General features: G+C 43.9%; 2 protein-coding genes and 1 pseudogene across 3 annotated transcripts in view; 1 reads left to right on the top strand and 2 right to left on the bottom strand.

Moving 5' to 3' along the window:
- Thsd1 (thrombospondin type 1 domain containing 1) overlaps window positions 1-7,371 on the bottom strand; it is a 29,203-nt gene extending 21,832 nt beyond the window's left edge. For both annotated transcript variants that reach the window (XM_021219263.2, XM_029531659.1), the window contains exon 1: window positions 7,261-7,371. The gene's annotated coding sequence lies outside the window, so the exon portion shown is untranslated. The remainder of the gene's footprint in view (window positions 1-7,260) is intronic.
- On the top strand, window positions 3,353-3,732 carry LOC110336602 (annotated as a pseudogene).
- Window positions 7,372-13,376: 6,005 nt separating the features above from the next.
- Window positions 13,377-24,479, bottom strand: part of Vps36 (vacuolar protein sorting 36 homolog) — a 31,190-nt gene continuing 20,087 nt past the window's right edge. The window contains exons 7-14 of the mRNA XM_021219026.2: window positions 23,570-23,602; window positions 23,405-23,482; window positions 22,401-22,535; window positions 19,689-19,754; window positions 17,676-17,740; window positions 17,022-17,106; window positions 15,888-15,964; window positions 13,377-15,777 (exon numbers count right to left, since the gene is read on the bottom strand). Coding sequence (XP_021074685.1) covers window positions 15,684-15,777; window positions 15,888-15,964; window positions 17,022-17,106; window positions 17,676-17,740; window positions 19,689-19,754; window positions 22,401-22,535; window positions 23,405-23,482; window positions 23,570-23,602 — 633 coding nt within the window. The 3' untranslated portion in view covers window positions 13,377-15,683. The remainder of the gene's footprint in view (window positions 15,778-15,887; window positions 15,965-17,021; window positions 17,107-17,675; window positions 17,741-19,688; window positions 19,755-22,400; window positions 22,536-23,404; window positions 23,483-23,569; window positions 23,603-24,479) is intronic.

Genomic DNA, 24,479 nt, shown 5'->3' with positions numbered 1-24,479 from the left:
TGCACCTGTGTAGAACATCTTTTAGAGGAGAGTCTGCTACTTGCTTAATTGTGTCAAAGCTAATAGCTAACCTGGATGACACACTTTCACACTGCTTATAGGTTTGGCCTTTCACACTGATCCATTTAATAAAAGCCTCCAATTTTTCATTGAATAGTGTACTATGTGAACCCAAATCCCCCTTGCACGGCTCCCACGAAGGGGTTATTAACTTTTGCTTGCAATTTGGTTTATTTATCTGCTCGCTTTGTTTCTTGACCCCTAAGAGCTCTGTCTAAATGTCGAGTTTCCTTAGAAAGATATCCAGGACCCTTTTCTGGGACTTGCCTGGGCTATGGTCTGCTTCTCCCATACAGACTGTTCTTAGACCTGACACTCACTGCCAGCCTGGGTCCCACCTCCCAGCCCTCTCCATCTCCTTGGGATTCAGCCTCCTGCTCTACACCCAGGGTTCCCCTAGTTTCCTGCCACCCCTTTCATCAATCCCTCCTATCCCATCTTTATTCTTTAGACCATGCAGAACAGCTCTCTCCCAGGGACCCATAACTGCCACACTTGATGGAACTCAAGGACCCCACAACTGTCACACTAGATGGGGATCCAGACTGGTGCAACAGCAACCAAAGACTGGAGTGGCATCTGGAAAAGGCAAGATCAGATATTGTGGTGGTTTGAATATGCTTGGCCCAGGGAGTGGTGCTATTAGGGGGTGTGGCCTTGTTGGAAGAGGTGTGGACTTGTTGGAGGAAGTGTATCACTGTAGGGATGGGCCAACAGTTAATAAATGACAAAAAAAAAACAAAAAACTTCTGTATACCATCATTTGAACCAAGCAGCAGACTATAGAATGTGGAGAAATGTTTACCCATTCTACATCTTACAGATGACTAGTATCTAGAATATTCACAGAATTCAAGAAACTGATCAAGAAAACAAATAATCGGGGTTGGTGAGATGGCTCAGCGGGTAAGAGCACCTGACTGCTCTTCCGAAGGTCCTGAGTTCAAATCCCAGCAACCATATGGTGGCTCCCAACCATCCATAAGGAGATCTGACTCCCTCTTGTTGAGTGTCTGAAGATAGCTGCAGTGTACTTACATATAATAAATAAATAAATCTTTAAAAAAGAAAAGAAAACAAATAATCCAGTTAAAAGTGGGATATAGGACTAGACAGGAAGTTCTCTAAAAATGAAATAAAAATGGATCGAAAACGCTTTTAAAAACGTTCAACACACACACACACACACAAACAGAATTCGCCAGATGTGGTGGTGCACGTTTAATTCCAGCACTTGGGAGGCAGAGGCAGGAGGATTTCTGGGTTTGAGGCCAGCCTGGTCTACAAACAAACAAACAAACAAACAAAAAACAACAAAAAAAGACGTTCAACATCCTAAGCCGTCAACGAATGAAAATTAAAACTACTTTGGGATTGCATCTTTCCTGTGTCAGAATGGCCAAGATTAATAAAACAAATGACAGCACATCCTGGCCAGCGTGCAGGGAAGGGGGACCACTCACTCACTGCCAGTAGGAGTGGGGACTGGTAAGGTCACTATGGAAATCAGTGTGGAGGTTCCTCAAAACGCTGACTATTGATCGACACAAGATCTAGCTATACCACTCTTGAGCATGTACCCCAAAGACTTGTGCTGGCTAGTTTTATGTCAACCTGATTCAAGCTAGTCATTTGAAAGGAGAGAACCTTGGTTGAAAAAAAAAATGCCTTCCTAAAATCCAGCCTTAGGGCATTAGTAATTGAAGGGGTGGGGGTTGGGGGTGACCATTGTGAGTGGTGTCATCCCTGGGCTGGTAATTCTAGATCCTATAAGAAAGCAGACTGAGCAAGCCATGATAAGCAAGCCAGTAAGCAGAACTCCCAATGGCTTCTGCATCAGCTCCTGCCTCCATGCTCCTGCCCCGTTTGAGTTCCTGCTCTGACTTCCTTCATTGACCGTCTATGGATGTGGAAACATACCTCATACAAGACCTTTCTTGCCAGCTTGCTTTTGACCATTATTCATCAGAGCAATGGTAACCCAAACTAAGGCAGGACTCGGCATTTTATTTCCATGATACTTGTTTATCTTTGTTCACTACTGCTTTCATTCATAAGAGCCGGACATTAGAAACAGTCTACACGTCCACCAAGTGATGAATAGATAATAAAATGTAGTAAATTTGCACAATGGGATATTAGTGAGCTTTTAAGTAAAATGGGATTTGCAGGTAAACGGTTGGAGTTGGAAATGACCATCCTGAGTGAGGTAACCCGGACCCCAGAAGACAAATAGTGCATGTTTTCTCCTTTCGGGTTTAGATATGTGTGTTTCAATAGACTAACCACAAGCTTAGGTAGCGAGTGAAAGGCTAAGGAAGAGGATGCAATCTTCCGAGGAATGGAAAACAGAATATAGTATCTTAAAGAGATAAAGGGGGAAAGCAGGAACTTTAAATGTACAGGGGGATGGGCGGACAGGGTGAAGAGAGGAATATGCGAGGGCTTTTGAAAAGCCATATGAATGCAATCTTCTACTGCAGATGCTTCCTTACATACATCTTTGGAAAGGATTTAAATGGAGTTACCCTCTATTGCGGGAGATAATGGCCAACTAGATGTCTTATGCCACAGAGTAAAACCCCCCAATGCCAAGAATGGGTTACATTCTGTTGAGCTGTTGGCCAAAGAAGTCCCCCAAACATCACAGACTATTATCAAGGCTATTGGTTGCCCCCCCATAACCTGTTGGTGAGGCCTTATTGTTGAAGGCACAACTTACATATGCCATCAAACAGGGAGAATCCAAGCTGGTGCCTAACTAGAAACTTCATCTCTTCCAACTGGAGTTTATGATACTGTGCCCACCACTAGAGGAGAATCATTAGTTGTCAATATCTCCGAACTACAAACCCTCTACCTACAATAGCCACCTGCCTGCACTATATACTGGTGCATCGGCATAAATATTATGGGGTGACCAATCTCTTTCTGACTAGATTTAAGGCCCCTCCATGACATGGAACATTTGTGACACTGCTAAAGTAACCAAGAACCTAAGACTAGATAGGTTATGGGTCTTACGGGAGAACCTATTATTCTGCTGAAGAAACCTAGCAATAGAATCATTTCTGATGAAATATTGCTGTGTCCAAGATCAGTGACTTGCTTGTTCCCATCAGAGAATTAACACTGAGGCTCACAACTGGGCAATGTGCAAAGAGTGAGAGACATTGAAGCACTCAGCCTTAAGTGGATGTCATCATCAAATCTCTCCCCTCGCCTTTTTCACTCCCCGGCCATCTTAGCAGCTGATCTTGGTCGGGGGTTGTCCCGCACGTAAGGCAGGAAGATGGTGGCTGCAAAGAAGATGAAGAAGTCTCTGGAGTCGATCATCTCTAGGCTCCAGCTTGTTATGAAAAGTGGAAAGTACGTGCCAGGGTACAAACAGACTCTGAAGATGCTCAGACAAGGCAAAGCAAAGTTGGTTCTCCTCGCCAACAACTGCCCAGCTTAGAGAAAATCTGAAATAGAATACTATGTCATGTTGCCTAAAGCTGTGTCCATCAGTACAGTGGCAATAATATTGAATTGGGCACAGTGTGTGGAAAATACTACAGAGTATGCTACTGGCTATCATTGACCCAGGCGATTCTGATATTATTAGAAGCATGCCAGAACAGACTGGTGAGAAGTAAACAAGAAAGTTTCCCTTTAATAAAACTTTGCCAGAGCTCCTTTTGAAAAAAAAAAAAAAATCTCTCCCCTCAAGGCACAGGGATCTATGGAGAAGAGGTGGAAAGACTGTAAGAACCAGAGGTAGTTCGAGGCTCCAAGGAAACACTGTCTTTCAAACAGGGCTGGCCCACATGTGAACTCCCAGAGACTGTGAAGGCGTGCACAAGACCTGCACAAATGCAAGCCAGATAAAGTAGACACAAAGTCTCACCCCTAACCAAGACGCCATTAGCAATTAAGACCTGCCGGGGAGGGAAAATCAGGTTTTTCCAATGGAGAGTCACTGGGTGTATCAGGTACACTCTAGGACTGACCCTTGCTCACGAGTAGCTAGCTGGTCAATACAAAACGGACTCTGTGGGTTGTGTGCGCTTTTTGTTTTGTTTTGGTAATTTTTTAAATCACTTATTTCATGCTTGTTTGTTTTAATTTTTGTTTGGGGGTTTTTTTGTTGTTGTTTTTTGAGAGGCGGAAAAAGAGAGCATGAAGTTGGTTGGAGAGAAAAGTCAGAGAAGCTTGGGTCGGGGAGAAAGAATGTAACTAAAATATATGATACAATAAAATTATTTTTATGCAGAGAGTGAGAGACCTTGGAACACTGGGCATTAATGTGTTGTCTCCAGCAAATCCCTCCCCTCAGGGAACTGAGAACGAGGAGACAGAAAGACTAGAAGGACAGGGGATGAGGGACATCACTGAATCCAGGCCTTCTAAACACAGCAGCAGGGCTGGTACCCATATGAACTCAAAGAGACGGAGTCCATATCCACAGGTCCTGCACAGGTCTGCATCAAATGGTATCTGAGAGCTGAGAGGAGAAGTGGATGTAGTCCCCATCCCTAACTCAGATGCCATCGCCAACTGATAGCCACTTGCAAATGAAAATGTAGTTTTCTCCAAGGGAGTCTCACTGGGGAAACAAATGGAGCTTAAGGGCAAACCCTATGCCCAGCAAGAGATGGGCAAACCCTATGCCCAGCAGGAGATGGGCAAACCCTATGTCCAGCAGGAGATGGGCAAACCCTATGCCCAGCAGGAGATGGGCAAACCCTATGCCCAGCAGGAGATGCTCAACAAAAAATGAACTCAGTGCTATCTTTGGAGGTCCTTTCTATTTTTAGCCTTATAGTTCCTTTGCATGTATATTGTGTTTCTTCTGGTTTTGAGTTTTGATAGGACCCCTGTGAATGTGAATGTGTGTGTGTCTTTGTCTATGCATTTCTTGTGCTTTCTCTCTGGTTCTTTTGTCCTTTTTTTTTCGTCATATATTGATTTATCTTACTGCATGCTATTTTATTATTACTCTTTAGTGGCCTGTTTTCTAATGAGAGACAGAAAGGGTGTAGTAGATCTGGATGGGAGGGGAGGTGGGGAGGAGGAACTGGGAGGAGTAGGGAAGAGGAAACTGTAATCAGAATGCATTGTATGAGGGGGGAAAAATCTATTTTCACTAAAAGAAAAAAATGTTTTTAATTTTTAACAAAATGAGAAAAACAAAACAAAACAATAGACACTCAGTATATTACAACTTTATGTGAACTCCATCTGGCCTTGCTTCTCTTGTTTGGGTAGTTTAAGGAGAAAACAGACAAATAAAAATTACCTTCCCCTGTCAGTCTTCCAGTGAGTGGTGCTGATATGCATCTGGGGAAGGCTGATTCATTCAGCAATCTTCCCAGACCACGTAGGTGTGGGCAAGCGAAGACCTTACTGGCCTGCGGTTCATGGTGAATTGTAGGAAGGGACACTGTACTCTGATGATAGAAATACTAGAGAACTGCGGAATAAGCCTTGGTTGGGTCCCTTAAAGGCAGTTTCTTTGTACTAGAATCTAGTCAACTGCTCTATTAAGCATAACTAAAAATAATGTTTTCTTAATGCTTACTGTCCCTTGTTACTCATAGATAACAGTTTCCTTGTGGCCTCATCCGGGCCATGAAAGCTCTCTATCACTGAGATGCATCTCTACCCCGTGTATAACTTTGCAAACACCGACGCCATACCTTCCGATAGAAGACAGAATTAACAGAGTTCCGCAGGCGGATTGAAACAAGCCACCATTCCGTGGGGAAGGAAACTGGTGTGTCTCTATTAGCTTTTGTTCAGTAAGAGCTGGAACAAAGGAAACTCTGCACTTCCTGAAAACGAAGGGGCGGGGGTTGTGGCTTAATTACTCAGATGATTGGCCTCCCTTCCTTTCCTCAGCACTTCAAAAAAAAGGAAATTTCTGTTTTAGTGGAACTCCCCATACTTAAATTTGGATGGGGAACACAGCTTTAAGACTACAGATGACTCAGAGGAAGCATCTTAACGTAACCCCAGCACCTGTAGTCCTCCCCCAGATCTGAGGCAGGAGGACAGCTTAAGCCTAGGAGTCTGAGACCAGCCTAGTCAACACCTAGATACCGTCTAGCAGCGACCTCCACCTCCGTAAAGGTGAACTCAGCCTCCTTGGATGGCTTGCTTCTCCGAGATAATATTCTTCTTAAAACTCTTTCTCATCACCGATTCTGTGATTACATTTTCATGAAGATGGGTGGTTAAATACAGACTTGTGTGATGATCTGTACTTAGAGCAGGACGGAGATGGAATTATAGAACGCAGTCTACCTGAACATCACGACGTGCATTATGATAATAATTATAATAAGCCTCTAAAATGGGAGGGGGCACTACCTGATTATTACTTTTTTTTTTCGCCATGTCCCTAATTCCTTGCGTAGTTGCTGAGTAGAATGTTTGGTGCCGAGAATCATTTTAAGAAAATAAGAAATTGTGAACATTTTAAAGATGTTTGAAATACTTTGTATAGGGTCTGGGTTTTAGCTCAGTGGTAAAGGACTTGCCTAGCATGTGAGAGACCCTGGGTTTGAACCTTTGGAGCTAAGATAAACTATAAAAGTCCCAGCCGAGAAAGTGGAGAAAAGTGTGTGTGGATAATCTATCTCAGTGGCTAACAGCATCACCTCCCCCTTAAAGCCATGTTTTTCAGAAAGCAACAAAATGTTTCATAGCCGCCAACAAAGGAAAATTAATTTATATCCACAGGACATCATTAAAGAATAAAAGGAGGAAAATAAAAGAATAGAAGGAGAAACAAAAGTGATTTTACAAGCAAGGCTTCTGTGTATATATATCTAGGAATAATGTCTGTTAGGGGGCAATCTGGATCCCAGAGCTGTGCTTCTGAACAAGCTTTCTCTATCCCGACCGACAGTGGGGTGAGTGGTGCTTCCCCCGTGAAGCCCTGCTCTCCCACCAATTCACTTTCCAGAAGTGCTTCAAGTTCCCGCGTGCAAACCCAGCCCAGTGGTAGTCAGTCAGCATAAAACTTGTTACTGAGGTCATTGCGTATTGTTAGTATCCCAGAAAGATACTTTTGGAAAGCCACAAACTTATGTCGCAACGCTGAGTTTCCAAAGGTTCCAATCTGAACTCCTGCCTCTGTGAGTCCTGTCACTCGGGCACGCCCGCGCCAGGTGCCCGCCCTGGTGGTGGGCCACCTGCGCTTCGGAACCTTACCTCGGGTCGGGTCTGGCTGGCACGGCGGAAGTGAGAGGAGAGCCTCAGCGGCCACAGGGTGACTGACCGAGCATCTCCCGTCCCGCAGCTGCACGCCGGGGTCCAAAACTCGGGCACGCTCCCAGGCTGCCGGGACCACGCCCCGAGGCGGGCTCTCAGAGGGCGGGGGTCAGGCGCAAAAGGCCCGCCCCGCCCCCACTCCTGGGCAGCGCATCTTCCTTTCCTGCCCGCCCCTAGCTTGCCCTGCAGCCACCCGAGAGGAAACCTGCAGGAAACTCTGGGTCCAGAGGCCCTGCGAGGAGGTGTGGTCGCTGCCAGTGCAGCACGTATTTACACCCACAGTCCACCTCCCGCTGCAAAGACCCAGTGCTTTAAGGGAGAGCCAGCAGCCTTGCCCTTAAACCATTCACTTCTCCCCCATGTTATTTTCTTTTGGGAGGTGGTCACAAAGAGAGCCAAAAAGTGGCATGGGTAATTTGTAAACTTGCTCCCCTAAAATGTCACTGGAATTTCAAAGGAATATACTTCAGCTAAAGTGCATTTTCCTTTCTCTTCCTCTGGAGCAAAACTTGGTTAATTAAACATTTTAAAAATAAACATTTTAAAAAGTCTATTCTGCAAGTATTTTCTTCCTGAAAGAACAGGAGGCTACGTTTCACGTGGTTTAACAGCTGCGCTTGTCACCCGGTGATGTGCAGTGAGCTTTCTTTTGCGTGTAACAACCACTTAACAGACAAGTTTAGTAAAAGAAATCAGAGTGCAGTCTCTAGAGGGCCAGCACCCAGCAAGAGGTACCAGGGAACTCTGGAGGAGTGAAGCATGTTGGGACTGAGTTGCATGGATTTACTGTGCATGTGTCAGACCCATGAGGCTGGATGTGGTGCACGTGCCTGCAATCTCAGGAACTGGGGGAACAGGATTTCACATATCTGGTCAGCCTGGACTGTATAAACGAGAGCCTGTTTCTGGGAGCAGACGGTGGGCGAGGCGCTACACTGCGAAGCTCTTGCTTAGCACTGTCGGTGAGGGGGAGCTAATGGTTTGCTTGTAAATTTCGCCTCAAGTTTGGAGATTATGCCAGTTGCAGAAAGTTGATCTTAAAAGACAGCACAGTCACTTAGATGCCATCAAAGGTCAATTTTTTCCCCCCTAGGGAGTAATCAGCCAAGAAAGTTCTCACTGCCGCTCTGATACTCATTCATCAGCTCAAGTTAGGATCCCTTTCAAATTCGTGCCTGGTATATGAGCATCAAATAGTTTCTGGGACTATTGGTTTTGAAAATAAAAAAAAATTAAATCAAATTTTAAAAAAAAATCTCAATGGAAGGGCCTGTGGAGAGTTCAGCGGGTAAAGTCTTAAGGCCGCGCTTGACGAACCCAGGTAGCCCTGAGTTGCTCAATTGCAGCTTTTCTCTGCTATAAAAGGTATATAGCAGTTAAAGTTTTGTGGGGTTTCAGTGAAACATAAAAGGCACCTAGCTCTGTATTAACCTTCCCAAGTACACTCTCACAAAAAAAAAAAAAATCACTCTTTGGTTGTAAGACTTAAATCTTACATGCATTTTAAAAATAGCAGCCTTGTTTCCTGCGAGGCTCAGCAGTGTCTGACAAATACAGAAGTGGATGCTCACAGCCATCCATTGGACTGAACACAGGGTCCCCGATGAAGGAGCTGGAGAAAGGACCCAAGGAGCCGAAGGGGTTTGCAGCCCCATAGGAGGAACAACAATATGAACTAACCAGTAACCCCCCAGAGCTCTCTGGGACTAAACCACCAACCAAAGAAAACACATGGTGGGACTCATGGCTCTGGCTGCATATGTAGCAGAGGATGGCCTAGTCAGTTATCAATGGGAGGAGAGGCCCTTGGTCCTGTGACAGTTCTATGCCCCAGTATAGGGGAATGCCAGGGCCAGGAAGCAGAAGTGGGTGGGTTGGTGAGGGGGGGGAGGAATAGGGGGGTTTTGGAGGGGAAACCAGGAAAGGGGATAACATTTGAAATGTAAAAAAAAAAAAAAAAAAAGAAAAGAAAAGAAAATTCTTTAAAAAAAATAGCAGCCTTACTGAAATGTCTCATCATTTTTTAATTATAGTCCATGACAAACTGACTATCCTGGCTAGTTTTATGTCATCTTAACATAAGCTAGAGTCATCTGAAACCTCAATTTAAAAAATGCTTCCATAAAAATCACTATGGGCAAGCCTATAGCTCATTTCCTTAACTAGTGACTGATGGGCCCATTGTGGGTGGGGCCATCTCTGGACTGATGGTTCTGGGTGCTATGAAGCAGCAGACTGACCAAGCCAGGGGGAGCAAGCCTGTAAACAGCACCCCTCCATGGCCTTTGCATCAGCTCCTGCCTCCAGATTCCTGCTCTAATTCACCTCAGTGATGGACCATACTGAAATAAGTCCTTTTCTGCCCACACTGCTTTTGATCATGATGTTTTATCATGGCAATAGAAACACAAACAAAGACCCAGTATTACTGTCTTCATGAGACAAACATGATAAAAATCTTTTCTGAAAGAAAGGTAACATAAGAGAAAGGAAAAGCTTCCTGAAGGACAGTGGTAGGACCTCAGGACTGAACTCAAACTGGCTTTTACCACACACTGAGTTCTGGCTAGGATGATAGCTCAGTGGAACAGCACTTAACCTAGCATGTGCAGGGCCAAGGTTTCCTACTCACTGAACTCTCCTTGTGAGTCAGCAAATATTCTAGTGACCTGTGCAACTATAAAATTTATACTCTTAATAACCACCTGTATACAAATGTCCTTTATTTTAATAAGCAATGGTCTGGAAATCATAACGATTTCACATCGGGACACAAGGGAGAACGTTGATGACCCAATTTTCACACGATAATAACAGCTTGTGAAATCAGGATCTTACGTGTGAGCAATCTGCCTTTTCCTCTTATGTTGTGGGCATGGCTCATGCTTTAGAATTTGAGTAAGGCAGGGCAGATCTCAGACAGGCCAGGCTGGTTGAGAAGCCTCCTGGAAGGATGGACCTGTTGACCCGAAAGTCACCTAGTGAATTGTAACAATTAGAAGTGTCCTGAGTGCATTCAATGATGTCGGACAGCGAGGAGTCAAAGCAAGTGCCACATGATTGGCTGTAGGGATCAGAGGTCGTGAGCGATTGTGTTCTGATGGGCACAGCCTGTCGACAATTCTGAAGCCAACTGGCCTGTCATAAATTGGCAAAGCTGTTACCCATGTGGGTCAGGCTTGAGAGGAACGGCAAAGCTCTCCTCGAGAGCCTGAATATGAGTACTTATGAGCAACTGATCAGTGTGTGCAAAGACCAGCCACTGCAGCTTCCTCCTCCTGGTGTCTAAGGGACGAAACTGGAGACTAAGAGTGGCTAACTCCTCCTCCTGTGCTAATAAACATCCTGAGGTTCTGGGTTGTAGTGATGGCAGTGGTCACAGAGCCAGCTGATCCTACCTTCACAGTACATGCCATCTGTGCATGTGTGTTTCATGGTACACGTTATCTGTGCATGTGTGCTTCACAGTACATGTTATCCATGCATGTGTCTCCTTTCCTCATTCCCCCTGCGCCCCTAGCCAGGGTTCTGGAACCCGAGCCACCTAGGATGTGACAACTGGCAATCTTTGAACTTAATGAAATTCAGTATTTTCCTGTGGCCTCAAAGCAAAAGTTAAAAGAACAAGCGACAATAGAGTTAAATATATAGGGAGGACACCAACTTTTACAAGCTTTAAAAATAGAGCTATATATCCAGGAAACAGGCTTTTCCTGTTGCAGGTTGGATGGTGCAAGGTTTGGTGTGATTTAGGCTATTATGGGTGAACGGATGTCAGTGAGGAATAGAAGTCTGAACAGACCAAGGCACACATCAGAAACAAGATGGTCTTCATGCATGGGCCCGCCTCTTCAGCTTACGGGACACTTTCTGCCTTTTGAGGTGAGGCATTATCAAGCTCTTCTACAAAACTCTAGAGCCTGGCATCTGGGCAGGAGGCTCCAGGGAGCAACCACTGGCAACAGGACATGTTTGGGGGTCTATGGGACCTCACTTGCCAACAACTCCAAAAGAGGTAACCCATTCTCGATACCAGGCTCTCCATTTGTTCTCCTGTGGTGACTGCCGCACACCTGAGTCATAGAACATGGAGACCATCAGGCTGGTACTCACTGGGAAGCTTCATCTCTGCTTCCAGAACACTGGGATGTTCTATGCACGCGACCAGAGAAAAGGAATCACCAATCTCATTGAGCTGCGAACCCTGGAGCTGTAAGGATCACTGGCCTGGCAAGGCTTGTCCACTGGTCCAGTAGTAGCTCAACTGTCATGGGAGTAGCCAACCACCTTCTGTGTAGACTTAAGGTCTGCTCTACAAGTTCAAACCCATCCTGGCACTGATATCAATCTCAAGAACCTGTAGCTAGACAGGTCATAGGCCCCAGGAGAGAGATTACTACTATTAGCCTACTAAGTGGACACAGTATTAAAGTGTTCCTAGTGATTTAGCATGATCCCTGTTGATTAGTGCACCTCTCAACCCTCATCAGAGAACCTTCTTTCGGAAGTAGACAGCAATTAACAGAGACCCACGACTGTCCAAGGTGCAGTAAGAGACTGTGGAATTCTCAGTCCTAAACATGACATCTACATCATATCACCCGCCCCCCCCCCTGGGTTACAGGGTCATAGCAGAAGTGGGGGGGAGGGCTAAAAGACTGTAGGAGCCAGAGGCAGAGGATGAATATAGAAGAAATCATGTTTCCTGGATATAGCAGGGCAGTTGCACATATGGATTCTTATCAGTTGAGAATGCACAAGATCTATACGCACAAGATCTGCACAAGCTCAAGCCAGCCCAGACCTCAGCATGGTGATGGGAGCTGGGTATCAGGTCCCACCCCTGGGCAATATATAGCTGCTCAGTTTTCTTTGAGGTTACAGCCCCTGATGGGTTAATCACCCTTCAGGAAGTAGATCCAGGAGTAGATCAGGCACAGAAACTATATTTGATGGGTTTTAAGGAGAGAGAGAGAAAAAAGGCAGGAGTTAGATCTGGGAGGAGTAGGAAAAGGTGGGATTATGATTGAAATGTACTACATGAAATTCTCACAGAACTAATAAGGAAAAAGTCACAAAAAAAAATGAGAAGGTTCCTTAAACCAGGCGTGACATTACACACTTACAATCTCTACCTTTAGTGTAAGATGCCTCCTGGCTGTTTTCCTAATGAGGCCATCTTCTCAGAGTTTCTTATATAAAAGTATAAAGTGAATTATAAAAAATAAAGCCTTTTTAGCTAAATGGAATGAGAATTAAAGATAAAGTGCAGCATAGTTATCATTAATTGTATACATATATATGTATATATACACACATTATATACATAATCAAGATCATTTATTCAGTAAATATTTGTTGAATGTTTACTGTGTGCCAAACCTTGTCCTGACTCTGGGGACTATACTCATGAACAAGTCGGGAGAACCTGTCTTTGTTAAGCTTGGGTCTATCATAAAGGACAGGACTGCAAGCAGATATGCATCAGTGCAACTACAGCTAATGGCCAAAAGGGCACTCACGATACACACCAAACTGTGTAAGTGCTGTGAAAAGTCCACTGATGGCATGCACATCATATGCTGTGTTTACTGTATGCATAATAAGTGTAAATTCATACCTACATGTCATTTCCCAGGGTTCACACTGCCAGGCCATAGAAGCAAACCTATTGGCAGTTTAAGAGAGACCTGTTGAGTCCTTCTGAGCCTGCTTGATTTTGACTTTAGGCAAAGTTTTCAAAACCTAACAAGCTGTGACTCCATTGTACCAAAATAAAGATGCAGGGATTGATGCGCAAAAGATAACCATTTTAATTATTTGCCTCTGAAGATGATGAGTACACACTCTGGTCAGCTTAATCTCGTAACCAGGAACGTAAGGTAACACATCCGCATGAATGCGTGCACACACTTGGTCCATAGTGAGGTCTGAATCAAGGGTTATGAAACAGTTCCTAACTCATTTCCCATTTTTTAAGTTAACTAGATTATAAAATCTCAAAGACGACCAATAAGCAATGCTTAATTATAAAACAGAAAGATTCCCACATTGGCTTAGTGTGACTGAACATTTATCATTTGCATGTATCTTACAGAAATTTTAAAAAGAAACATCAAGTTAAGAAAATCGGTTTAAAATTTTACAGTAATTTTACTATATATACATCAATGCAAATCATCTAACCCGGAAAACAGCCTTCAGTTATACAATGTAAATTAATTTTCTTGACAGTGACTAAACTATTCATTATCAGACATTGACATACTCACGCTCCTAAGAGCAAAGTCAGGAAAACAAAAAGTACAGTGATGAGCACCAAGAGCGGGACATCTGTGCACCCGGGGCTTGATTGGTTTGAATTTCAACACAGCCAGTACCAAAGGGCCACAGTGACACAGCACACTGGGCCAGAGAAGAAATGCCAGAAGGTAAACCAACAGCAGCAACCAACCCAAACAATGTTTCTTCTCCTCTCTTTTAAATCAATGTGACTTTTTCAAAGTATGTTTATGCCACTTCATCAGACTGCTCCTTTTTGGTTAATCTGCTGTCACACTGAATAAACAGATGCAGTATGTTTGCTGTGGTGAAGCCAAACCATTAGAGCTAGATGCAGCGGACCCTACAACCCAACAACCTTACAACCAATCCGAGTGCTAAAACAGGTTATCAGTGACCTGTGGATTTTAAGAACCTTAGTTTACCAAGAGGAGTGTGTGTGCATGCATGCATGTGTGTGTGTGTATGTGTGTGTGTGTGCATGCAGCGGGGTCATGTGATAGACTACGTGCATCCCAGAGAGAGCCGAGACACACTAATAAACTGGGTAGCCAACACTGAATTAACCCTCAAGTAACCCTGAGATAAACAATGAGGTGATTAGGGAAGACCTAATGTCACCACAATCAGTGAATGACAGACTGGAAAAGCCACACAAAGGCGGGAGCCTTAGCCAGAACGGGCTGGCAGTCACTTTCCAGGAAGGCGTTGGGGTGGGGCTCCCTGGCTTGCCGCTGAGGGCATCTGCAGTGGCCTCTACCTTATCCAGACAGTGTCCTCAACCTCCCAGACAGTGTGCCTGCGCATCCCTCCCTGTGGCTCCAAGGCCACGCTATCACCACCTTTCCACCCCGAGCTCAGCCTCCGAAAGGCAGTCACCTTCTGTCCTACGGGCTCCCTGAGTTTGAGGTAATGTCACCACGCTATATATATGAAGTCAGGCAACCTACTGAAAGCTCCAGCAACCTGGAGGTGATACTAGTCAGGTTCTGTTATCAGCAATACTTATCGTCAGGTGCTTTCTCTACAACGGTTAACATGTAGCGTGTAGAAGGAACATGGCTGGCCTATGATAGGAATATGCTTCTGGTTGAGATTGAGACTTCTTGTGAGACGAGAAAGGAGATCTGCTAGCCCTTCCGTTTCCTATTTCACACCCTTAGCTTCCATGCAGAAGAGTTCCTAAGGTCCTATGCCCTTCATGCCCTTCCAGAACCAGACCTTTCTGACTCCCCGACCTATGATTACAACTCGGGGCGTGTCTATACAGCTCTTTAATTCCGTTTCAAAATCCACATTTCTTAAACAAAATGATACTGCTGCAGGCTTTAAAAAATGCCAGTCATGAAATGATCACTTAGAAACTAAAAAGAACCTGAGGAGTAAATGCGTAACAGGTCCTTACTCCCTCCTTCCCTGGTATGTGGGTGGTAGGTCCGAAGCCCAAGGCCTCTGCATCGCAAGCGAGTGCTCTCCAGGTAAGCTAGGACTAGCCCTCTCCTTTGCCAAGGGTATTTTATTTGATCTGGTAGAGGCTTGTCTAAGTCTGCTTCCAACACCCCCAAGGAAGAGCCTGGTACGGCTTTCTGTAGTTTGATTTTTTTTTTTTTTTTAATTTCAGTGCTGTTGGTTCTTAAACTACAGTGTAGCTGGTGCTTCCTTCATGTGTGCCCCCAGGATGGGCACATTAGATGCTGAGGAAAACATTTACAATTCGGTGAGGTTTAGTCACAGCAAAATGATTACCTGATCTATCCAAACATGCAACTTCATATCTTCTTCCTCCAAGGACCTGAACTCGGGATCAAATTAATATCTACCATGTTTCAAGTTATATCCCAGGAGTTCTACACAGTACAGCATGACTTTAAATGCATATTCATATCCATTTTTCTGTATTTTCCTATATATACCCTAAGTGAGTTTCTGAGACCGTATTTTGGGAGAGATGAAGACTTTTATATTATACTGAGAAGTTCTAACACAGTCTTGGTTTATTTGGGTTTATCTCTTAGCTCAGTGTCATGAGACCTTGGCAAAATGCAAGCGTATTGACAAAAAGTATTTCAGGTACAAAATTCTTAGTTCTGTGTCATAAATAAATTTGGATAAAACCGCAAGCCTTCCACAGAGTCGTCTCGGCAAAGGTGGCCCATCTTCTCTGCAAGGAGCAGCCTGGGAACAGAAAGAAAAAGCCCACAGTGATCTGATCATTCAGAGACACATCACGCACCACGGCGAGGGGCAACACCACGCACCATGGCGAGGGTCAAGGGCTTCCTTACCTTTCTTTAGCCAGAAGGACAGACATCCCCACAAGCTTGGCAAACTCTTCGGATGTTAAGGATCCTCTTTCTGAAACCTAGTGGCAATGCGCAGTGGAAAACAAAACAAAGCAAACCCCAAATGAACAAACGAGCGGGCAAACCAAGCGAGCACAATTAACTTAGTACACAGAGGGATATACAGTCAGCACGCGCAGCGAATGCTTCACTGGATTGTCTCCTGAAACCCAAGTACCCACTACAAATCTAAACCTCTTTACTTCTAGATTTACCAAACCTCTTTACTTCTAGATTTACTAAACCTCTTTTCTTCTAGATTGGCTTTTATGTGTATCCGATTTTTTGCCTGCATGGAGGCACGCCACATTGGTGCCTGGTGCCTTTAGAGGCCAAGAGGGGGTCAGATCTCCTAGAATGGCATTATGGATGGTTGTGAATTACCATGAGGGCCCTGGGAACTGATCTAGGCCCTCTGAGAGAGCAAGTGTTCTTAAGCACTGAGCCATCTCTCTAGTCCCATAGGACTAAATTTAAGGTGATCAGTTCTGTAGAGGTTGATGGACTCAGAACAGGTAAAGCAGAGGCTACATAACACCACGAAACTGTTCGTGATATAAGAAGGCCCTTTGTGAAAACCTAGAAAAGGAACACAGCAAGCTCTGTGCATCACACGCTTTGGCAGGGGGAGCACACAGAGTTATAATCAGGACCAGGAAGAAAGTGACCTGAGAACTGTTCTCAGTGCTGAGCTTCAGCGAGAAAGCGAGCACCTGTGGCTGTTGTGTCTTGGAAACTGGGGGAGTGGATCTGGTGAGGAGGAGAGCGGGCAGAGCTGGGAGGAGAGGGAGGGGAAACTGTGGTGGGATGTATTCTATGAGAGAAGAATCTGCATTAATAATAATAATAATAATAATAATAATAATAATAATAAAGATGTTTAGAGGGACAAAAACTTCATAAAGTTTTACTATGGATGCCGATTAAATGAACGCATCACTATCAATCACAAACCATTAAGCCTGTGAGTGACTTTTTAGCAAAGGAAACGCAACAGTGAATCCTGCTTCCCAAGTTGCTGTGCATTTGGATCTTTGTGACAAGCTCTAAGGACCGAAGGAAACAGGATTCACACACCGTCTCCAGGGCCGAGGCCACCATTTCCTCTTCCTTGTGAGTTTGAAGCTCAATTACCATGACGCCACTGTCAAAAACCCGGAGCCTGGAAGACACAGAAGCGAGAACAGAGTGTGGGTACCTCTAGGATGCTCAACCACAAAGGAGACGCAAACCGTGTTCTATTTCATTTTATGCCCGGGCCTGAGGACAATCACACAACGCTTGAGCCATAATGAGCACGTGTAACCATGATAGAATTCAAGAATTCCAGACTTAGCAGACAATAAAACACTGAGCTACAATCTACATGATAAGGTTTCTTTGGTTTGGGGTGATATTAGCCTGAGGAGAAGGAACACGCAATTCAGAATTGGATGTGTGCACCACTGAAAGGTTCCCGAGTTTCCTCTGTGAAATCACACGAGTGTGAATATGATCTATCCCAGGACACACCCATCCCGAAGGATGGGTGTAAGGCAAGAGGACGAAGGATGAAGGCAAGAGGACGGCAGACACTGCAGTACCGGGTGAGCTCAGGCTACAGACGGCATAACCTCAGGAGGCCATGGTTTTGGCTTGCCATGCACAGTGGTAGGCTTGGGTAGGCTCTCAGGTCTGCTTTGTGGAGAACCATGGCTACAGTCGGCAAACTTCCCATGCAGATTCCTTTACCTGATAGGCAATTTCAGCGCTTCCAGCATCTTGCACGCATTTACTAAATCTTCTGGCGAGAGCAACTAATGAGGAAAAAAAAATCTGTTTACACGGAAAGTCAACAGAGTGATCCTATATAAGTAGGACAGATAAAAAGTCAGTGATGTATGTGCAGTCATTTCACCCCTGAGCATATGCCCGGGGATCTGCATATCCTCCATGGGACACTTGTATCCCATGGATTACTGCTGCTTTATTCTCTATAGCAAAGAACTGGACTCAACCTACTTGTCCATCAGCAGACCAGTGGATAATGAAACGTGGTGTGTGTGTACTTAAATTAGAACTAAAATGGAATATTATTCAGCTCTAAAGAAAAATAAAGTAAAAGGTTTGCTGAAAATGGATGGATTTAGAATGTATAAATATTAATTGAAGTCATATTCTTTGAAAAAAATCCTACATGTTCTCTCATATGTGGAAGCTAGTCATTTGTGTGAGTGTGTGTGTCTGTGTGTGTCTGTGAGTGTGTGCCTGTGTGTGTAGAAATGTAAGTGTGGGTACCATATAACAGGAGGAAAAAGCACGAGAAAGGCTAATTAATCTAAGGGGACAGGAAGAATCAAAGCCGGTAATGGACACAGGTTACAAAAGCTCATCATTTTTCTAGTTATAATTCTGTCGTGGGATTTTTTTTGGTTTTGATGGCGGATAAGTATATAAACTATCCTTGCTACTGAAACTGTAACAGTTAATGTGAAGCCTCATAGCTTTTATCTTGAGCGCCAATTCTAGCTACGAAGGAGCTCGCTGAGGTGTACAGACTCTGGGTCTGGCTCATTCTGGTATGTGATGTTTTATTTTCAAGTTATTTTTTTTTAATAATAAAAATTAAAACGCTTTTCATAAAGTAAAATTTAAAAAATGTTATTCATCCAGTACTGCAGGTAACTCAATCATAAGGCAAAAAAGGATAAACAGAGAAGCCAAAGACTCCACTGCAGCCATACTGCCCAACACAAGTGCAGTGTGGGTCACATGCATGGCTTCACAGTGACAATCAAACAGAAAAGAGCTGGGGATGCATCTGGGCAGTCGAACCCTAGCCTAGCGTGTGGAGGCTCCAGGCTCACACCCCAGTCAACGACACCATCTTGACATGGATGCTGCCCTTCGTTTATTTTATCCTTGTATTGTAAATCACAACTGTAACATGTAGCCACCAGTGGCTTTTGTTCTAGATAGCATAGTCTTAATAAATCAGCACTGCGGTAGACACCTAGGGTTGAGTCACATGGGGACGGCTCCAGAGCCAGCCAAGTCTAAGTACAAGACTGGTCAAACCGCCGTCTCCAGGTGACCTCAATCAAATAATTTACACCTTAATTTCCTCATCCTCCAATTATCTTCAAGGCGAGGACAGTAAAAGTAGCTGTGTCACCGAGTCACTGAGGGTAAGTGAAGAAACAGGCGGCATGTGCCGATGGACAACCCTGTGTCTGGTGATGAGAGGATGGCTGCCTAATGGGACTTGGGAGAGGGTTGGCCTGGAAGGACACCCATGAGTCACATGAAGTGACTGCCAACACCAGCCTGCACTGGACTGTGGGGCATCACGAGACCAGGAAAGAGTCTCAGGGGCCAACGCACCTAAGACTAAGGGATTGGCTAAGGGATCTAAAGAACAACTCTAGCTGACACACAGCCAAAGGAGTGGGGCGGCTCTGTCAAAGAGTTAAACCCTGCAGAGAAAAGCTTCCATTCGTTCTGGTGCAAACACGGAGTGTACAGCTGACGGGCATCACTCACTTCCAGGTAACAGAACTGAGGTCCAAGACTGTGAAGTGCACCACGTAAGGCCACTCAGCGGTCACTGGCAAAACCATGAACAGAATCTAGTCCTTGAGCCCCAGGTCAACCTTTTTTCTCTCACCACTTCTGAAAACCCACTTCGACGTTCACAGCCTTCTTCAATGTTCACTCACTAGAGAGGAGAGCTTTGGTAAAAGATCGTAAAAATGCCCCTCTTACCTCCATTCCTCGGGCCCGGTTCACTAGGCAGTACACCTCCGTGAGGGACATTATTCCCCCACGCTCCTGTTTAGATAGGAGAGCACAAGGAGCATTTAGCACTTCTTAACAGAGATCGTAATCTAAGTGCAATCACAAATCACAGCACTGCTTCCTTTACAAAGTGGTATTTATACACCAGAGAGCCTATTGACGGACTTTGTAGTGTTTCAACTTCTATACGTGGACTTTAATATCAATTAAATGAAAAGAAGAGAACTATACCGTGTTTCAAAAGGCTTACTTAGTCTTCCTGGCTGCAGACCTATGATTCAGATCAAGAAAGATCTGAGAACTTAGGGGCCATGAGTGTCGCCCGCCGCCATAGCCACGTGGAGGAGCACTGGTAGCACCGAGGAGGCCAGAGTAACACTGGCAACGTGTGTCACTATGGGGTAAGCTTCAGCAAGCATGGCGCTGGCTACCTCAGGAAGAGTGGGATGAGGCAGAGCCACAGGAGGTGGAGAAGGAGCTAGCCTCTGCCACATTCTCAGCCTTGTGACACCAGTCGGTGAACAGACGCAGGTAGATAAGCCTGGAGCCACCCCATCATGGACAAGAGCACAGAGGATATGACAGCCTTGGAGAACCTCCATGATTCTTCAGCATGAGAGCCGAGAAGAGAGCAGAAGGTACTGGGGGCCATGTGGCCCGATGGCTTGAAGCCTCACAGAGGAAGGGTCATTTAATGCTAACAAAATTTAATGTATATTTAATGTTTTAATTCATTTTACTTAGTAAAGGAAAAAAATAAATTAAGGGATACCATAATTTTACAAGCCTCAATGAATAACATATCTAGTAAGGACTGCCAATGGATGCTATCTATCTATCTATCTATCTAGCTAGCTAGCTAGCTAGCTATCTAGCTATCTATCTATGTATCTCTCACTATATATTTATGTGTGTATACATCTAAAAATATAGATAGATGCTATATACCTACTGATAGAAATGTACAATATCTCCTATAAAATACTGTCATAAAATTCCTATTTATAATAGTTTACAGGGGGGGCCTGGTGAGATGGCTCAGTGGGTAAGAGCACTGACTGCTCTTCTGAAGGCCCTAAGTTCAAATCCCAGCAACCACATGGTGGCTCACAACCACCCGTAATGAGATCTGACGCCCTCTTCTGGTGTGTCTGAAGACAGCTACAGTGTATTTATATATAATAATAAATAATAATCTTAAATAATAATCTTAATAATAAATAAATCTTAAAAAAATAGTTTACAGGGAACACATAGACTGGCAAACATGTTAACACTACATAGTCAAACTATACTTTGTAGGATAAGCTACGAGGTTTTCTTCTTTGTTCTTTTTCAAAAAGAGGTAGAAATTAAAATGAAAAAAAAAAAACAAACCTTGGAGCTGGGGGTGCAGCTTAGGCAAATATTATTTGCCTAGGATATATAAGATCTTAGCGTTTAACCATCAGCACAAAAAAAACTAAAACCAAACCAAACCAACCACTAAGAGAGAGAGAGAGAGAAAGAGAGAGAGAGAGAGAGAGAGAGGGAGAGAGAGAGGAAGAAGTAAAAAGAATAAAAGAGAGAGAACAGAAATTGGAGAGACAGTGAAGCAGGAGTGAAGAATCTGGCTGTGAGGAAACCAACTGTAAGAGTAGACGTGCACCAACCAGACATTGTCTTTATGGACGTTTAGTGTTTAAGTGAGAAGTGGCACTGTAGCTGTGTTCACAGGAGTCCTCGATTACGATAGGTGTTAGGATATTTACATATAAGATGACCTGGAATCTGCTTTAAAATAATTCAAAGCAGAGGGTGATTTACTGATGAAACCAGATGACGGGCACATAGGGATTCACTTTATGACTTATTTTGGCATATATCTAAAACACCTCTTTAACAAAGTATACCACACAGCTATCAGCAGTCCATTATAAAGACTAGACATGGAGCCAAGCACAATGGAGCAGCCTTTAACCTTGGCTCTGAGGAGGCAGAGGTGGGCAGATCTCTTAAGGCCAGCCTGGTCTACAGAGTGAGTGCCAGGACAGCCAGGGCTATGGAGAAAGAGCCTATTTTTTAAAAAATATCTGGATATAGCCAGATATGGTGGTTCATGTTTGCAGTCCTAGTCCCTAGAAAGTCAGAGGTACGAGGATGGTGAGTTCAAGGCCAGCCTGGGCCAAACAAGATAGGCTAGAGAGACACTCACTTATACAGAAAAGGAGCTTTTGAAAATAGGAAAAACTTCTCATCAAACAAACTTTAAAAATGTATAAACATCTGAAATAGAAATTGAAAGCTAGGGCTGGAAAGATGGCTCAGTGGTTAAGAGCACTGACTGCTCTTCTAGAGGTCCTGAGTTCAATTCCCAGCAACCACATGGTGGCTCACAACCATCTGTAATGGGATCGGATGCCCTCTTCTGGTGTGTCTGAAGACAGTGACAGTGTACTCATATACATTAAATAAATAAACATTAAAAAAACCAAACAAACAAAAAACAAAGTAAATTGAAAGCTATTTTGACGCTTATGGTTTTAATAAGTATAGTAATCTAATTTAATATTTCTGGAAGAAAAAACCATGTCATTTAACGTTTCATGTTTAATGAACAAACAGCCTCTTGAGCTTTCTGAGGACATGAAAATAACTGAGCACAGTTCTGAACATATGCTGGGGATCGGCTTTACCTACCTCCAAAGGTGCCTGCAATATTCCAGCCAGCTGTTTGGCCAGTTGCATGTGGTACTGTGTGCCTGAGCCATAGGTTTCTCTGGTAACTGGGTTGGCTATTCCCATACTCAGCAAGTACGACTTAAACCTGATGGTCTACAAGAGAGGGGAGGAATGCATCAGTAGACTGTAAAATTAGCCTCTCCTCACAACATTTGAGAGTCCTCATCAGAAACTCAATGTGGCTCAATTATTTCTCTATATAACCATGCCGTCTCCTGTGCTTCCATGCTGTGAACTACAAGGCTGTGAACTTCCTAGTTGTCCCTTGAACAAATCTAGTTATGTCTCCTTCCTTCGACCCTAGTCTACCATACTGTTTATTTTCAAAGTTTTATGTGAGAGAAAAATTAGGTAACAATTATGCTATTTTTAATGCTAATCAAATGCTAAATCTAAAAACAAAGGAGAAATGGATATGACCAGATTATGGACAAACTTAAGAAAGCATCAAGAACAGATTTGTATGAAACAGCTACTCTTTAGACCTTCCAATAGCCTTATTTTCTACACTGTAAGAAAGAGCACTGAAGTAATCTTGAGGCCTTGTAGAACTAGCAAAACAAGAGGATGGCCTTGTTTCGCCTTAGCACTTTCCCCTGCAAGTGCTAAGAACACTACACTAACGAAGCAGAGCCACTGAGGTGGCTCAGTGGACAGCTGTGCTCGCCACCAAACCTGACCACCTGAACTCAGAGCCCAGGACCTCTGTGGTGAAATGGGGAGAACCAATTCTTGCAAGTTGTCCTCTGACCACTACATGCGAGCTGTGGCACAGCTTGCCCAGAGAGATGAATGAATGAATGAATGAAGAAATAAATGTAATAATAATAATTAGAAGGCAGCAAACTGTGAGGAGTCACAGGCATGGCTCAATGGGAGGGGGAGAGAACTGGTCAACCTCAAGGACAACACTGCATTCCATCTGGTGTTTAACCCTGCAAAGATAAAACAAGCTCCCTCACCTCATCCTCCGTGACATCGCCTTGCTTCTCTTTAATCTTATTAGCGATTGATTTGGATAACTCCACCATTTCCTTAGCCTGGACAGAGAAAAGACAAAGAACCTTCTGAGAAAATATACATCCAAGCTCATCACGACAGAGTGTGAGTGGATGTGTGACACATACCTTGATCATCAGCTTGCTCAGGTCTTCGAAGGCCTGAAATGAGAAATGGGGTTTGTGATGCAATCATTTTAAGGAAAGCAATGATGCAAACATAAAATTTTCTTACAAAGATCAATTTATTATTAATTGTATAAGCAACACATATCACTTTAAAAATCTACTTTAAGAAACTGTGAACTTCCTCAGACTACAACAAAACTTTTCATAGATGATTATTTGCTGTTCTTAGACACATAAGAAAATCTGGATCTGGGATGTGGTTCAGTGCTAAGATGCTCTTCTGACATCTGTGAGGTCCTGGGTTGTGCCATTGCTAACACACACACAAAGGCACAGAAACATTGAGTTAAAAAGCCACTGGCCTGTTGTTTTTGTTTTTTTTTCCCTGCTAAGAGATTAAAAAACAAAAAAACCCAACCAAACAAACAAAAAAACAAGACCGTATAAAGCTTTCCAAGTTGAAAATGACAATACTCTGCTGCAGAAATACGTTTTTTTGGTTTTGTTTTTTGTTTTTGGACATAATCATTTGGGTTGAAAAGCATGTATGACTTGACTGAGCCTCTGAATGTTAAACCATGACACTCACAGTTTTGCACGCAGTGGCTACCCGAACAGATGAAACAAAACCACTACAGCAAATGTCTACTCCAAGGGCTTCCTCAAACTGAATCAGTTGTGCTTCTAATAAATTATTTCAGGTTATTGAAAATAACTGCAGAATTTCTCAACTCTCACTTAGATGGGCACAGATACCTATGCTTTTTTGAAAACCAATTAAGAACTTGTCATTAATTGAAAACTCAGGGCCGGGCATGGTGGCGCACGCCTTTAATCCCAGCACTTGGGAGGAGGCAGAGGCAGGTGGATTTCTGAGTTCGCGGCCAGCCTGGTCTACAAAGTGAGTTCC

This window comes from Mus pahari, chromosome 19 (genome assembly GCF_900095145.1).
Source record: "Mus pahari chromosome 19, PAHARI_EIJ_v1.1, whole genome shotgun sequence".
Classification (NCBI taxonomy): Eukaryota; Metazoa; Chordata; class Mammalia; order Rodentia; family Muridae; genus Mus; species Mus pahari.
The sequence above is the reverse complement of the archived record's forward strand: the minus strand, read 5'-3'. Positions and strand labels throughout refer to the sequence as shown.